Genomic DNA, 15,806 nt, shown 5'->3' on the forward strand with positions numbered 1-15,806 from the left:
ATACAATCAAAGCTTCACCCATTTTTATGTGTGGCACATTAAAAATAGGCAAAGCTTTGATTGCATCATCAAGGCTACCATATTAACTTATTTTAACTGTATCTTATGGATTTCCCTGCCTATAATAGATTTTATTTTTCATATTACACATAATTGGCTATTATTGTAGAATTATTGGGCAATCAAAAATACTTGATGTCTTTTCTAGACTAAAGATGTTATCTTCCAATGGAAATGCCAATGAGGTCTCTGGACATTATTTCCAACTAATTCTGCGTATTTTACTCTTGAATCAGCCAGACCAGCCACAGTTAACAGAGAATTTATCTTTATTCCATATATTTGAATACAATCCAGCTTCCATTCTGTTTCATTCATATATCTTATTTATGCCATTTTATATATATACTGTCCAACTGGATAGAGAACATTCATGATCTATCACAATTCAATCACCAATGTTTCTGACATGAAATAATATTGCATCTTTTCAACACAGCACTTGAGGCCTCTGTAATCATCACAGAAACAAAAAATTATGAGATCGCTGTCTTGTAGTATTGCATAAAAGCTTGTATCCACTTAGTATATACAAAAGCCAATGTTATGTAGTAGTTTCACTCCTGGACTAGGATATAAGAAAACCAGGCTCAAGCCCACCTTTAGCCTCGGCTGTTCTCTGGATGACTTTGGGCACTCACTTTTCCTCAGCCAATCTCCTGACAGAATTGTCTCTTGGATGCCTAAAGAAAAAGCAAGACAATAAAGCCAATGAATAGAAGCCCTAAACTCCTAAAAGCACATGTAGTCCACGACTTATTAACACAATTGAGCCCAAAATTTCTGTTGCTAAGCAAGACAATTGTTAAGTGACTTTTGCCTATTTTACAAACTTTCTTGCCACAGTTGTTAAGTGAATCACTGAAGTCAGTAGCATGGTGGTTAAGTGAATCTGGCTTCCCCATTGACTTTGCTAGTCAGAAGGTTGCACATGGGGATCATGTGACTCCAGGACACCCTGCAACCATCATAAATAGATGCATCTGAATTTTGATGACATAAGCATGACGGGTCATGTGAAAAACAGTTACAAATCACTTTTTCCAATACCGTTGTTACTTCAAACAGTCACTATATGAATGGTTGTAAGGCAAGGACTACTGTAACTGACCCCACTGCAGATTAATTTAACTTTGGAAACCCATTCTACTATTCAACCAAATGCACTGGGGTGTAATTTAAGATTATTAGCTTATGTTTTCTGAGGTAGCACACAAAGTGGGGGGGAAAGTATCTGAGGAGTTAGAGGTGGTCTTTACAAAACACACAGTCATTCGGCAAACATTTGAACATACAATGATACTGAATAAGTGGTACTTATGATCACTGTTTGTACTTAACTAGCCACAACATCTTTGACATCACATGATTGCCATTTGAGACCCTCAGTGCCAGCCAAATCAAAGGAGAAGCTGGCAGGAGGTTGCAAATAGTGAAAGTGTGACATCTTGCTTAATGATAGTGTGGGATTTGCTTTAGGATGGCAACCAGAAATGCATGAACTGCTGTTGCTAAGTGGTGGTGTCACATGACATCATCCTTTATGACTGTGGCTTAGTGATGGGAATGATGGTCTCAAATAGTATTGTTAAGTGAGGACTATCTGTACAGTCACTGCTATTTGGAAAGATTCCAGAGTAGATCATAACAATCACAATCTGAAAGCATCTTAAAAACAACGTGATAACTACCAGAGGTCAGCATGAATTAGTCAACAAATATGAAATAATTTTTAATTGCTATTTTGGTGATATAAGTAAAGAATTATATATTCCTTATGGCAGAACTTAACAGGCTTGAAAATTGCATTCATGAAGCTTTTGTTAAAGGTTTCTCATCAAATCAGAGAGGAATATCTCAAGATTTAAGCTTAAGTATTTGACTCATCTTTTTAAAAATGTAATGACTTGGCTGATGTAGAATACAGATCAATACAGAATACCATATTTTCTGGTGTATAAGACGACTGGGCGTATAAGACGACCCCCCAACTTTTGAGGTGATTTTAAAGATTTTTCGTCTTATACGCCGGAAAATCAGCGAGGAGCCCGGGAAGGCACGCCCTCCCCTCTCACTGTGGAGGAAGCAGGGCAGGCTGGCGTCTGACGGGAGCTGGCAGGGCAGTCCTGTGCACTCGCGCACTCCCCGGCTGCTCCTTAGTAACTGGGGAGTGAGCGTGTGTGCAGGACTGCCCTGCCGGCTCCTGCCCGACGCTCTTCCCTCTTGAGGCAGCATCACTCCCCGGCTCCTAAGGAGTCCTCGGGGATGCTGCCTCAAGAGGGAAGAGGTCGGGCGGGAGCCGGCAGAACCCAAGAGTAAAATAACGGCCCTGCTAAGATCTCTGTCTTGTGCACACATATTGGATATATATTAATGCTTTGATTATGATTTAGTTAGCATACATAACATTGGATCTTGCTGGCCAGACCGAAAATCCATTCAACCTGTTTGTATTTCTCTTGGCGTTTACCATATGCTGAAAAGTTCCAAATTTAGTTATTTTTCTACTGCGATTCCAAATCTTGGAAGAAACGTTTTCCGGCTCTTGGCTGTGAAAGGAACAGAAGCTACCGCTTCCTGTGCTAACTTTCTAATACTAATTAGCTTTCCTGGAGAAGCAAACCTTCCGTTCCAGCAAGATCACTACGGAGCGGGTTAGAAGACAAGACTCCAGCAACAGCTAGACTCCTTCCAAAGATCCGCCTAGATCCCGCCGACAATGTTATTTTCCGGGTACACCCAAATTCCCTTTTAGCACCGGGGAGGGGAGGGTGGGAAGAGATCATCGCTACTTTCTTCCTCCACTGTCTCCCTAATGCCTTCCCGCAGCTCCTCCCAATAATTCCCTTCCCCCAGGCTTACCCTACAAGTACATAATGTCCCGGGCAGCTGTAAATATCATGAATCATGGCTAGGAGGTGAGCAAGAGATAGAAAATAAGACGAAAGCGTCCCTTCCCCTTTCCCCCCCCACCCAATCCACCTCGTCTCCAAAGCCGAGGAGGAGCTGCCCTCCCTAACCAGAACACGCAGCCACCTGTGGAATCCCTGGAGCAGCTGGCAACGGAAGAGAAGGAAGGCGCCACCTCTTTGGGCGTCACTGGGTCCTGATTTGTCCATCGGACACAGGAAATTGATCACTGCCTCTACTTCCATCGCTGTCCTGGAACCGAGAGTCGTACGAACAATCTCCCTTTAATTTGTTTATCCGAAGTGGAAATGAAAGCGGAGGGCCTGTTGGGACGTTGCATGAGATTCATTTGGACGGTGGAGCTCAGGCTCGAAACTGCAGGCAGTGACGCGTCAGGCGGGAGCCGGCAGGAACCGACGCTCTTCCCTCTTGAGGCAGCATCCCCGAGGACTCCTTAGGAGCCGGGGAGCGATGCTGCCTCAAGAGGGAAGAGCGTCTGGCGGGAGCCGGCAGGGCAGTCCTGCACGCGCGCGCACTCCCCGGCTGCTAAGGAGCAGCCGGGGAGTGCGCGCGTGCGCAGGACTGCCCTGCCGGCTCCCGCCAGCCGCCAGCCGCTGATTTTCCGGCGTATAAGACGACCCCCCAACTTTTGAGGTGATTTTCATAGGTTAAAAAGTCGTCTTATACGCCGGAAAATACGGTAGGTTTTTCTTTATGAATCTTTCCATTTCCTCCTTCACTTTGGGTTCATGGAGTATAATCTGGGCTTCGGAAGTTTTGCCCTGGGCTTGAATTCTATAGCACAGTCCGTGGGTCGGTAGCTCATCTGCCCTCTCCTCACTGAAAACTTCAGCGAGATCTCTGTATTCCTCTGATATTTCAGGTAGCCCCCTTTCTTCTCCCATGGATGCTTTTTCCATTCTTAATTTTGGTTGATCCCCTTGGGGTTTTAAGTCTGTAGGGTCCCCCTTCGGGAAGTTGATTTCTGCTGTCCTCCAATTTACCCAGGGGTTCCATTTCTTTAACCATTCCATCCCTAGGATCATTGGGCATTCCATGCCTGGGGTCACTACAAACGTTATGTCTTCTTCATGGTTCCCCAAGGATAGGTGGACTGGTAAAGTGGCTAGGGTAGCTGGCACACACACCCCTGCTATGGACCCATCTAACTGGCGAAATGAAATTGGTTGTTCTAGCCTCAATGGAATGTCCAGATTTCCCACTAGCATCGGGCTAATGAGGCATTGGGTGCAGCCAGAGTCTATTAAGGTTTTCACCTTGACAGCTTCGGGCATGGAGGGAGTTAATATAGTCACTGTCTTGAGGATGGGTGCGATGGGTCCACTTACCAGGTGTTCACCCTCCGAGCTGTCGTCTGAGGCATCCACCAGACCTGCAGTGTAGGCTGGAGTTCCTTCCCCGTGTTGAGCAGAGGTTGGGGATTCCACAGCCTCTATCACTCTCATGGCGGATTCTTTTTGCTTCACTGGGGACTTCCTGGATTTGCTGGCTGGTGATCTGTCTGGGTTGTGCAGGGGGGCTTTCAAGCAGCATTCTATGGCCCGATGCTCCTCTCTCCCGCATTTGAAACAGCCTGTTGGCTTTTTGGCCATAGCCGGTGGCTTTGCTGGCTCACGCATCAACTCAGGTGTTGAGCGGTTCCATTCTTTTCCTCGGCAGTGCCTCTTCAGTATGTCGATCTCTGCCACCTCTGCCAGGACGTATCAGTCATCGAGTTGGTGTGGGTCCCCCCAGGGCAGGCAGGCATTGTATAGGTCATAATTTAGGCCGTCTTTGAAATGGCTAAGAAGGATGTCTTCCAGCCAGTTCAGCTTGCTGGCAATGGCCCGGAATTCTTGCATATATTCAGCTACCGGGCGTCTGCCTTGCCTAATCGTTTTGATTCTTTCGCGGGCTTTGCGATCAGCCAGGGGAACCTCAAATCGCTTCCTCAGAGAGGACATGAAACGGTTGAAGTCATTGAGCTCTGGGGCATCGGAGTCATGCAAATTCACCACCCAGTCTGTGGCCGGCCCGTCCAGAGCAGATTGCACGATCCGGATACGGGCTTTGTCACTGGGGATTTGCCGGCTGTATTTTTCCATGTAGTTGAGGACTTGGGTTAAGAAAAACCCCAAGCGTGTCAGCTCCCCCTTGAATTTTGCATCCAGCGGCGGAAGTCTTTGAATGGATCAGTGCCTTTGTCGTCAGTGGTATTGTCTCCCATCCAGATCGCCATCTGCAGTTCGGCGGGGAGTGGGGCCTGCTGAAATGGTTGCTATTGGATCAGTGGATGTCCCCGGGACTGCAGGTTCCAATTCCCCCTCAGTGTCTCTCCAACTGCAGTTCCGGGTGCTGGTGTGGCCGTGGGGCTCAGAACTCTCCTCCCCTAGGGAGCTGAGGGTTCTTTTCATCAGGTTGATAGCTTTCTATAGGATCCAGTTCGAGTGTTGTGCCCAGCTTCCTTCCTCTTCGCTTACGTGCAGGGATTTTTCCATCTCCTGTTTCCATTCTGGTTGGTTGGGCCCCCGTCTCAGGGTCACCTTTCTTGATTTCTTTTCCCACTCGCTTTTCTTTCCAACACCCATGGACCACCGAGGTTTGTGGTTACGCATCTCCACCACCTCTTCTACTGAGGAATATGACATTTCAGATCCCGACAGCTGGCAGGTTGTCGGTCGAGGAGATGGCTCCCTCTCTGGATGAGTTTCTCCCTTCCCTGCCTCGTCGTTTGACATTTTAATTTTTGCAAAGTCCCCCGGCAAGTTCTCCCTTCCAGGTTGACTATTACTGCAGATCCTGTCTAATGTAACGACCCACTTCAATTCTTTATTAAGAGAAATTGATTGCAGGCATGCTAGACAGGATCTGGGGAACCCTCCCCACCATTCAATGTTTTAAAGTGCTCCCAAGCAGCCCCCACCCCACCCGCAGTTCTTCCGGGTGATCCAAACCGGCACATTGCTAGGTGTTACCTCAGGAAAGATAACATCAGTCCGGCTCCCTCACGACGATCATCCAATTCTCTTATTGCCCTGACTCCAAGTGTTGCATCTTTCACCTTCCCCTTTTCCTCCACTGTGGGTAAAGAGAAGAGCTTCAGAGAGGCATAAGATGAAAGGCAGATGGCTACATTGTTTTGTTAACAGATCCGAAGTGAATCAGCAAAAGGTTACTTTGAAGTGAAGACAGGAAGTGAAAGTAGTAAACTCCCCATGCATACCCACTCCCCTTTTTTTGTGTGACAGAATCAAGGAGACAGTAATGATTGGTTTTTTAAATCAGAGTAGATAGATAGAAATGAAATATAACTGGATTCTGACAAAGACAATGGATAAATGGATGGACAGGATAGGATCAAGGATGTTATTGGAATGTAAGCTGTGAGTCAGTGATGGGATTCAGTCAGTTCGCACCACTTTGGCAGAACCGGTAAGTAATTTTTTGTTGCCCAGGCCCAGAATGGACTTCCGGAAGCAGCATCCACACAGAGAACTGGTTGTTCACATATTTGAATCCCACCACTGCCGTGAGTTATTATTAAAATCAAATGAAAATGGCAAAATATTTCCCTACAATCATGAGAGGCCAACCCCCCACTTGATGGCATCTAAATAACTAATCTAGGAGTAGTGTTTCTTTTCCTTGATTCTCAATTAAAAAAGACACATGAAAACATTCTGCCTGAAATTCTAGAGAACAATTATAATTGGACTAATACTAGACCAGAAGAACAATGACTCATATTTAATTTTCTATATTCAGTTTTTATGCTTTTAATATTTTATTTGTACACCACCTAAAGGGGTGGGGGAGATGGGCAATTTCTAAATTTGATAAATGAATGGGTGAATAAATAAATAGCCCAAAGTGGTCCAAGGCAGTCTCTGATATTTGTCATAGTATGACTCAAGATGGTTTAAATTCAGGGAATTTATTACTGTAAAAGGATAACAAATAATATAAGGAATTTCCAGGTTTCATTGAAAAGTAAGATACCTATACCAGAAAGCTACCTTTCTTAAGTTAGGCCCCTGTTCTCTTTGGACACTTCTGCCAACTATATGTCCCAAGAATGTGTTGGAGAATATTCCCAGAGCCCTTAACTACGAGGGCAATTTGTAAATAAGCCTCCATTTGGTTATGAATGACAGACATTCGCAGATACAATCTTTTATTATATACCGTATATACTTGAATATAAGCCGAATTTTTCAGCCCACTTTTTGGGCTGAAAAAATCCACTTCGGCTTATACTCCAGTGAACAAAAAAAAGAACTGTCCCTTCGTTCGGAACAGGCTGCTGAGAGAAGGGAGCGGCAGAGCCTTGCAGAGCTGGTAGAGGTGGCGGCAGTCCAGCGTTGTTTCTCCCCCTCGTGCATGCGTGTGTGTGTCAGACCCACGGGAATGGCTGGTAGGGAAGCGGCATTCCGGCATTCCCCCCCTTCCTGTGTGTCAGGCCCACGGGGCTTGACACACAGAGAAATGCAAATGCCGGACTGCCGCCACCTTTACTAGCCATTCCTACGGGTCTGACACACACACACACACACACACGCACGAGGGGGAGAAACAACGCTCTGGGCGGCAGAGGCCTGGAGAAGGAAAAATCGGCCGCAGCCTCGGGGTTGGCTTCTCCGGGGGCGCCGCCGCGATTCTGCAGGGGCCAGGTAGTGAAGACTCGCCCGGGAGGACGGGTGCCGTTGCAGCGCCCGGGGAAGCGTAGCCTGCTTGACCCACGGCCGGCGGGGGAGACCGGTGCAGGGACACGCCGGGGAGCCTCCGCCGTGGGGAGGTGCCGCCACTGCCTTTCGCTCCTCCACGACTGCAGAGGCTTCCCGGCAGCGACGTCGAGAGCCGCAAAGCAGGAGCGCCCGCCGGACGGGTCGCGGCTGGAGGGCCGACCTTTTTCCTTCCGTGTGCGGAGCGAAGTGCTTCGACTGCGTCATGGAAGCGCCACCCGAGAGTCTTTCGGGTGGCGGATCCAGCCCCGCCACGGGCGCTGAGTTTGAAGAGAGGCTGGGCCTCCCGCTGCATCAGCCGAGAAGTGGAGTTGCCGGTCCTCGTACTTTCTAAAAGCAGCGGGTGCAGATGCGCTGCTGAAATGTTCAAAATCCAACTTTTCTGCTTTTTGAAACGCACCACCGGCCGCTCCGTCCAGAAGCCCAGATTCGGGAGGGCTGCTTGGCTTCCACTTGAGCCCATCTATGTCCGCGAGCCCCCCCCCACTACCCCTAGACCTCAGCCTGGGTCTCCTGTCCGACCCGGAGGAGTATTTTTTTAAAAAAACTTCCATCGGGATTTGTTCCTGGAGTTTAAATCCTTGCAGTCCGAAGCAAGAGAGAAAGCCGCGATCTCCTCCTGCGGGAGATTCTCTGCCGGCTCCGAAGAGCTCGACCACCAATGCCGGGGCGGCAGAGGCTTGCAGGGTTGGCAGAGGTGGCGGCAGTCCAGCGTTGTTTCTCCCCTCGTGCGTGTGTGTGTGTGTGTGTGTGTCAGACCCGCAGGAATGGCTAGTAAAGATGGCGGCAGTCCGGCATTTGCGTTTCTCTGTGTGTCAAGCCCCGTGGGCCCGACACACAGGAGGGGGGGGACGCCGCTTCCTTACCAGCCATTCCCGCGGGTCTGACACACGCACGCATGCATGAGGGGGGGAAACGCCGGACTGCCGCCACCTCTACCAGCCGTTCCCGCAGGTCTCACACACACACACACACACACACGAGGAGGGAAACAACGCTTGACTGCCGCCTCCCTAGCAGACCTTCCCTGCGGGATGTGCTGCCAGGAAGCCTGGCAGCCTGATGAGCGGACCTTGTGAACCGCAGCCGAGCCAGCTCCGGGATGCTGCCAGAGTCAATGAGCGGCTCGTCGTGGCACAGAATATAGATATGTTGCTAAGAAGGGGCCAAGCTTATACTTATACTCGGCTTATACTCGAGTCAATAACTTTTTTCCAGTTTTTTGGGGTAAAATTAGGGGTCTCGGCTTATACATGAGTCGGCTTATACTCAAGTATATACGGTAAATTAGAAAACTACATTACATTACTTTTCAACATAATTGCCATTCAAATTGAGTCGCCAAATCTGGGCTATGGGGGGGTGATCAAAAACACCCCAACGGAACTGCTTCAAAAGTTCTTGGGTGCACCTAGCAGTGTGCAGGCGAGCGTTATCATGAACCAACACACTGGAAGTCAGCATGCCCTGATGCTTGTTATGGATGGTTCATCTGAGTTTTCATAACATTTCACAGTAGACTTCTGAACTGATGTCAAACCACGCTCCATGAACTTCACTAGCAGTACTCCTTTGGCATCTTCATATTTGGCGGGATTTTCTATGGCACCACTTCCAGTGTGGTGTTGGTTCATGATAATGCCCTCCTACACACTGCTAGATACACCCAAGAACTTTTGAAATAGTTCTGTTGGGATGTTTTTGACCACTACCCCCCCATAGCCCAGATTTGGCACCGAGCAACTATTACTAAGAAATTTCAAACCTTATACGACATTATGACAAGTGCCTCAATTTGAATGGCAATTATGTTAAAAAGTAATGTAATGTTGTAGTTTTATAATGTGTATAGTAAAAGTTCTGTATCTGTGAGTGTGTCATAAGATAACTAAACAGAGGTTTGTTTCCAAATTGCCCTCATATAATGCTGTAGGGATCACCTCAGTTTCTGTTATTGGGAAATATTGGTCTACATTAATTAGATCTGGGGTTTTATGGAGGTGGCTTTCCTACCCCTTCCTGGTGATGTTAGATCTCTTTTGAATAAAGAGATCACACCACAGAGTGAATACAGTAATCCTCCTATTGTATAATCCAAAATTACTGGTGGTACCAGCCCTATGATCAATGGCTTCTGGCAAGCAGGTTTGAGATGAAAAGGATCAAGCAACTCTTAACTGTCACAGAGCCTTCCAAGTTTAATTAATCAGAGCTATTAATGATTTTATTTTGTTAATGAGTGCCTATATGTTTTAGGGGTTAATGTGCTGGACTGGCACAAGGGAGACTCAAGGTCAAGTCCAGTCTTATGTAGAGTAAGGTAAATCTAGAACCCTAACACAATTCACAGGATTGTTATTATGGTGAAAAATAGGATGGGACTTTTAATTCCTGAATGAAAGACAGAATATAAAACAAGTGGGGGGGAAAACAAACTTATGCTAGTCCTAAGTGATGGGATGACATAAAATCACTGTTTCAAATAGGTTCTGGAGGATTTTCACGCCTAACTTGAAAAAATTGCAGACTTGAGGGCCTTGTGATCATTGTTCTCATCTAGTACATCTTTCTCTCACATAAATTGGAGCACTTGCCCAGAGCCTGCATTGTTCAGGAAGTTATCTAGAGATACCTTATTTTTTGGAGAACGAGGCCTAGCTGGAAAGCTCTACGAGAGAACTTATATCCATTGTTCAGTGCCACACCCTGATTGCCTATCGATAGATTCGCTCCAAGAGAGATTTCCCTAGGCAATCTCTGCCTGAAAGCAATAGACGATACCCCCTCCCCTTCTTATTTTTCTTCTTCTTCCCCCCCCCCTCCATTTACCCAGAAGTGCTTTGGTGCGCGTGTGTTTCCGCTGGGTTTTCCTGCCGAAGAAAGAGCGAGCTGTTGGCTTCCTCTGACTTGAGAGTTTATTTTGTATCCTTTCGCACCTCTCCCCTCCAGCGCTGGCTTTGTTTCTCTTCCCCAGCGCTGGAAGAAGCTCCCGTGGAAAAACCAGTGTCTCTGCGCTCAGGGCGCAGCAGCAGCAGCAGCAGCAGGAGGAGGAGCAGACAGAGAACCGAGGAAGGGAGGGGAGCAGGGAGCGACTGTGTCCGGGTGGCGTTTTATTGTTCGCGTGCTCCGGTGGGCGGGTGGGTGCGAGTTGTTCTGCGCGCGCGCGCGCGCGCAAGAAAGCTGCCGCTGACTGCTCTTCTCCCACCGCCGGCTCTGGGTTCTTAGATTGTATGTAGCTGCCTGGGAAAAGACGCCCTCTTGAGAGCGCCCGCTCTTTCTTCCCGATGGTGTGAATCCGCTTCAGAGCGACCTTCGCATGAACTGAGATTGAAAAGGAACTATTTTTAAAGCGGTGGAGAAGTCACGGTAGCTCTACATTGCTCAGTCTCCTCTTTCGCCGTAAATCAAAGCAGCAACAGAACCCTCCACCACCCTTTTTCATCTCCATCTCCATTGAAGAAGAGTTTTACCCCGGAGTGAAGAAAGCGAGAAACGGAAGGGCGGAGAGAGAGAGAGAGAGGCGGCGGGGTGGGTGGGGGGGAAGAAAAGATCTTTCTGAGAAGCAGACACAGAAAGAGAGGGAGAGATCAAGGGGGTGCCGCTTTATATTTTCGCCGTGGCGTGCTAAGTGCTTGGCTCCTTATTTATATAGTTAAGAAAAATAACAAAAAGGAAAAATGGCGAATGACTCTCCTGCAAAAAGTCTGGGAGATATAGACCTTTCCTCTTTGCGGGTGAGTGTGACGAGGTGGGGGGGAGAGATGAGGATGGAAGGGAAAGCTAGGGAGAAGAGGGCTGCTTGCAGACGATCCTTGGCTCTCTTGTCTCCCTCCCGCTATCCACACAAAGCGGGCGACGTCTTCCCTGGCGTGGCTTTTGTTGTTCGGAGCTGGGTTGGGGCGGAGGGGAAAGGAAGGGAGGGTGAGAGGAAGACTTGGGATTGTACGTTGCGGGGGGGCTGGTGGGAGAAGAAACCTCTATAATAGGGGGTGGTTGTTACACCCTAAAAAAGGTCCTTTACTAGTTAGCTCGTTGGCTTCCCATTTTGCGCCCTGGGCAGAAGCGAGGGAGGATGAGTCCAGTCTTGGGTTCCTTTCTTTTGTTTGCATGTATTGGCATGTGCCTAGAAAATCAGAGTGAAACAACTCTGCTAAACGATCCACTCCAGTGTCTGCGTTTGGGGGATCCAGTAATACTTGCCTAAAGATAACAGTCATGTCTTCTCTTCCCCCTTCTCCCAACCATCCTTTCATTTTCCTCACCTTTATTGTGTAGGATCCTGCTGGGATTTTTGAGCTGGTGGAAGTGGTTGGAAATGGCACCTATGGGCAAGTTTATAAGGTTCGTATTAAGATTTTTTTTTTCTTTTAAAAACATTTTATGAATATTTTCCTCCTCCACAGTAGCCATGATGTTGGGCCATCCCTGTTTTGTGAACAAAAGTTAATAGAAATTAATTTCCTGTGGCTTTGTGGCAGAGGTTATCAGCACACTGACCTGTCCTTTTTTTCAAGGGACCTCTTTGTGTTCATAAGTTCATAAGACACTAACTCTTGCTGCCTCTATGCTACAAACCAAAAACTCTTTTTATCTTTTATATTTTCATGTGGTATTTCACTGTCTGTGCACTGGGCTGATAGTGGACTGAAGAAACTGGGGATGTTCCTGTCATTATAAAAAATGATCAAATAACTTGCTTTTGAAAAAGAAAGGCTGGCTTTCTTTGTTGTGAATTTGTCAAGATGTGTGGAAACTGGCATAGTATTGTCTTCAGTGTTACCTCTATAAGAGGGTGTGGATGAAAAGGGTGGGGTGAAAGTGGGCAAAAAGAGTAGGAAAGGTTATTCTTTGGCTGGAAAGCAGAAAATCAAAATGTCTGGAACAACCAGTTTAACAATTAGATGAATTGGGGGGGGGGTACAACCTGTACACATACACACAAACACTAATATACGTTGAGTTGAAATGGGTAAGATACGTTGCTGTGAAAGTCTTCAAGATATACCCCCTTTAGAGGAAACAAATACTGCAATATCATGGGCTGTGTAATGTTTAGTCACCTATATGACTAAGTTTTCCAATGTACATTGTTATGGGAGTGAAACATCAGCCAGGGTTTGTTTATATAAAAGACAAACATTAATTTGAGGAAGTAACAAAATGTATTTCTTGTGCTGTGTTGCAGATCTTAACAACTGTTTTTCATCATTCATCGATTTTCACATCTGGGTATACAACAGAAAAGATGCATATTGTGTACATGTAGTTTCTGACATGTACTTATAGATCATCTTCATATCTCGTTGTTGCTGTATGGATTGGTATACTGTTTGGAGTTGTAAAAACATTGGAGTGAGCTGAATTGCTCTGGCCTTGCTTTAGATAAAAAGAACTAGGCCTATGTAGGAATAGAATGAATCACTATGAGTCCGAGTTTGAAACTGATTTATAGGTGACCTTTTGATACCTGGTTTTGATTCTCATTTTTCTGCATTGTTATTGCTTGTGGAGGTTACATCATCTTGGGTGTGTCTTTTTCTGCCTCCCATTCCCCACAATGGAGTTCAGCTGTATGAATGTAAACTTCACTGTCAATTCAAATCATGCAATAGATATAATTTAATCTTATAATATTGTAAGCTAATTAGTGCACTTTTCAGTTGGCAGAAGGTTGATTGAAATACGTTGGTCTGAGTTGCAAAATTTTCCATGGAATGGAAGTAGTACCTAAACACAGCTAGACCTAATGTGAAAAAACTGCACAAATGTCTCTACCTTGAAAGAAGACAGTTATGTAAACTAGTGTAATTCTTCTGATAGGCGACTTCAGTTTGGTAATATTACAATGGGATCCAAATGGTTTGATCCTCCCTATTATATGCACATTTTTTGCAGTTAAAATTTTAATGTCTTTTTTGAAGGAGCAGCAATGATTGAGTTTTTTCCTAGTTTGAACATGTATCTAAAATTGTGTGCCTGTGTTAGCCATAGAGATGCTGAAGATGGGACATTGTGGAGCAGCTTCTTGATTAAACTTTTTTTTCCTTGTAGATTGCTCTAGTGTAAGATGTGGAGCAAATAAGGTACATTTATATTGTGCGGGGATAGTTAAGTTTTAATTTCCTTTCTCTTTTATGGTATTTTTCTAAAGAGTTTGGCATAATAAACCTTAGCAGGTCATATGAAATGTTCAGATCAAACAGAAATTAAGATGACATTTTGTACTAAACTATAACTTGCTAAATCCTGATTTATTATTTGCTTTTGGCTTGACATGCGTTGTAACCCCATAGATGGCTGGGCTTATGCAGTATAAACCAGTGTTTGCTTCAGACAATCAAAGACAACCAAACCACTTTATAGCTTAATACAGTGTGTCAGTGTGACGTTACAAATGAGTTTTATGGAGTGAATGTGTTTCCCAACTTGAGCAACTTTAAGATGTATGGACCTCAACTCCCAGAATTTCCTAGCCAGCATAGCCATTCTAATAATTCTAGCAGTTGAAGTTGGCATGGATGGGGACCATTTAGTTATTCCATGCATTCTCTACAAAACAGCAGGGTATAAGGCCAAGAATTGTATGTTCTTCCAGAGGTTGAACTACAACTCCAGGCTTCCCCAACTACCATACCTTTTCTAGTGAAGGCTGCTGAGAACAAGGAAAAAAAATTATTCTCTCCCCTCCCCCGCCCCATATGCGCTAACATTTGCTGGATGTAATGGAGTGACTGTCCAACAGAGATTTGGGAGTTGCAAGAATTCCAGTGGTGCTATTAGAAAACCATTCATATAACCTTTAGCGTTTAACAAAATGAAGAAGTGTAAATAGTAGATTGGCTTGGTTTTTTCCAAGATTGCTTGAGCTAAAGTAGAAAGAAGAAAAAGAGTCATAGTTTCTTTACTTTTAGAGTTTATTCTTTTCCACATAAGTTCAGTTTAGATAAAAATCATAGTTTTTGTGGAAAAACTTTGTGGAAGCTTTGTTTTGAACTTTAAATGATGTGAATGGTTAGAAGTTAGCTGCTGTAGTCTACAAATTAAAACATGTTTTTCTAGAAAGCAGGATAGTGTTAGAATAGGGAGAGTAGTCATCTTTACTAAGCTGAGGTCAACTGGTTCTCAGCTGAATGGCATGTACAGACTTGCTCAGCAGCATTCATTTTCTTACTGAAGAATAAGGAGAAGCAACACTATGGATGTATTTTCTAATGAATTGGGTGCCCTGATTGTTCTTGGAGAGGCAATAGAACAAACCAAATATCAACCCTCAAAATAAATTAATTATGCTAGGGACAGGTTTAAGTCATTTGAATATACGTTGATTTGGATTTAGCAGAAGGATTGTCTGCATATTATTTTAGGTTCTTATGTGTTACAATAAAATAGAAACTTGTAGAATTTTTTTTTTTAAAGAGTGTCAATTCACCAGTTCTTTACTATACATCTTAAACAAAAACCTGTACTTTTAAAAGATTTAGATTATTGATGGTATTAAAGCTTATTGCTTTATAATTCTTGTGATTTATATACATTTTTATCTAAGATCCATTAATAAATAGTGTCACTATCTGAAGTGGTGAACTTTGTTGGTTTTACTTCTGGTTGTTTATGTAGGATTTCACTTATGGTACCTTCATGAGAGTAAATGTATGAAATACCCACATGTATTGAGTTGGAGAAGGGCAACTGGTGGTATTTTACATAAATAGTGGTATTCAACTTGCTGTTTGATTTTTTAAGACATGTGACAAATTATATTATTCTTGCCCTGTACACCGCCCTGAGTCCTTCGGGAGAAGGGCGGTATACAAATATTAATAAATTAAAAAAAATTAAAATTAAAATATTTTTCACAAAGTATCCTCTCTGTCCATCCGTCCGTCTGCCTGCCTGCTTGCCTGCTTACCTCCCTACCTACTGTGAGAAATCTTTATTTTGGCTTATTAGCCTTTTATCATCTGGATTTGAGTTTTTAAATGCATGTTCAGAAAAACCAGTTTGACAATGATAATGTGTAAAAGACAGCTGAAGAAAGGATATAACCAATGACTCCTCTAAAGCACTGAAATAAAAGCGAGGTACTGGGGGAAA

General features: G+C 44.9%; 2 protein-coding genes across 5 annotated transcripts in view; one reads left to right on the top strand and one right to left on the bottom strand.

Annotated features, from left to right (window-relative positions):
* LOC308668115 (interleukin-18 receptor 1-like) overlaps nucleotides 1-10,722 on the bottom strand; it is a 36,669-nt gene extending 25,947 nt beyond the window's left edge. The window contains 2 exon segments of the mRNA XM_081327773.1: nucleotides 661-743; nucleotides 10,542-10,722. The gene's annotated coding sequence lies outside the window, so the exon portion shown is untranslated.
* Nucleotides 10,723-11,267: 545 nt separating this feature from the next.
* The window catches only part of MAP4K4 (mitogen-activated protein kinase kinase kinase kinase 4), a 195,043-nt gene continuing 190,504 nt past the window's right edge, over nucleotides 11,268-15,806 (top strand). For all 4 annotated transcript variants that reach the window (XM_081326477.1, XM_081326479.1, XM_081326478.1 and 1 more), the window contains exons 1-2: nucleotides 11,268-11,446; nucleotides 11,988-12,053. In XM_081326477.1, coding sequence (XP_081182603.1) covers nucleotides 11,390-11,446; nucleotides 11,988-12,053 — 123 coding nt within the window. In that variant the 5' untranslated portion in view covers nucleotides 11,268-11,389. The remainder of the gene's footprint in view (nucleotides 11,447-11,987; nucleotides 12,054-15,806) is intronic.

This window comes from Vipera berus, assembly GCF_964194415.1.
Source record: "Vipera berus genome assembly, chromosome: 4".
NCBI classification, from domain to species: domain Eukaryota; kingdom Metazoa; phylum Chordata; class Lepidosauria; order Squamata; family Viperidae; genus Vipera; species Vipera berus.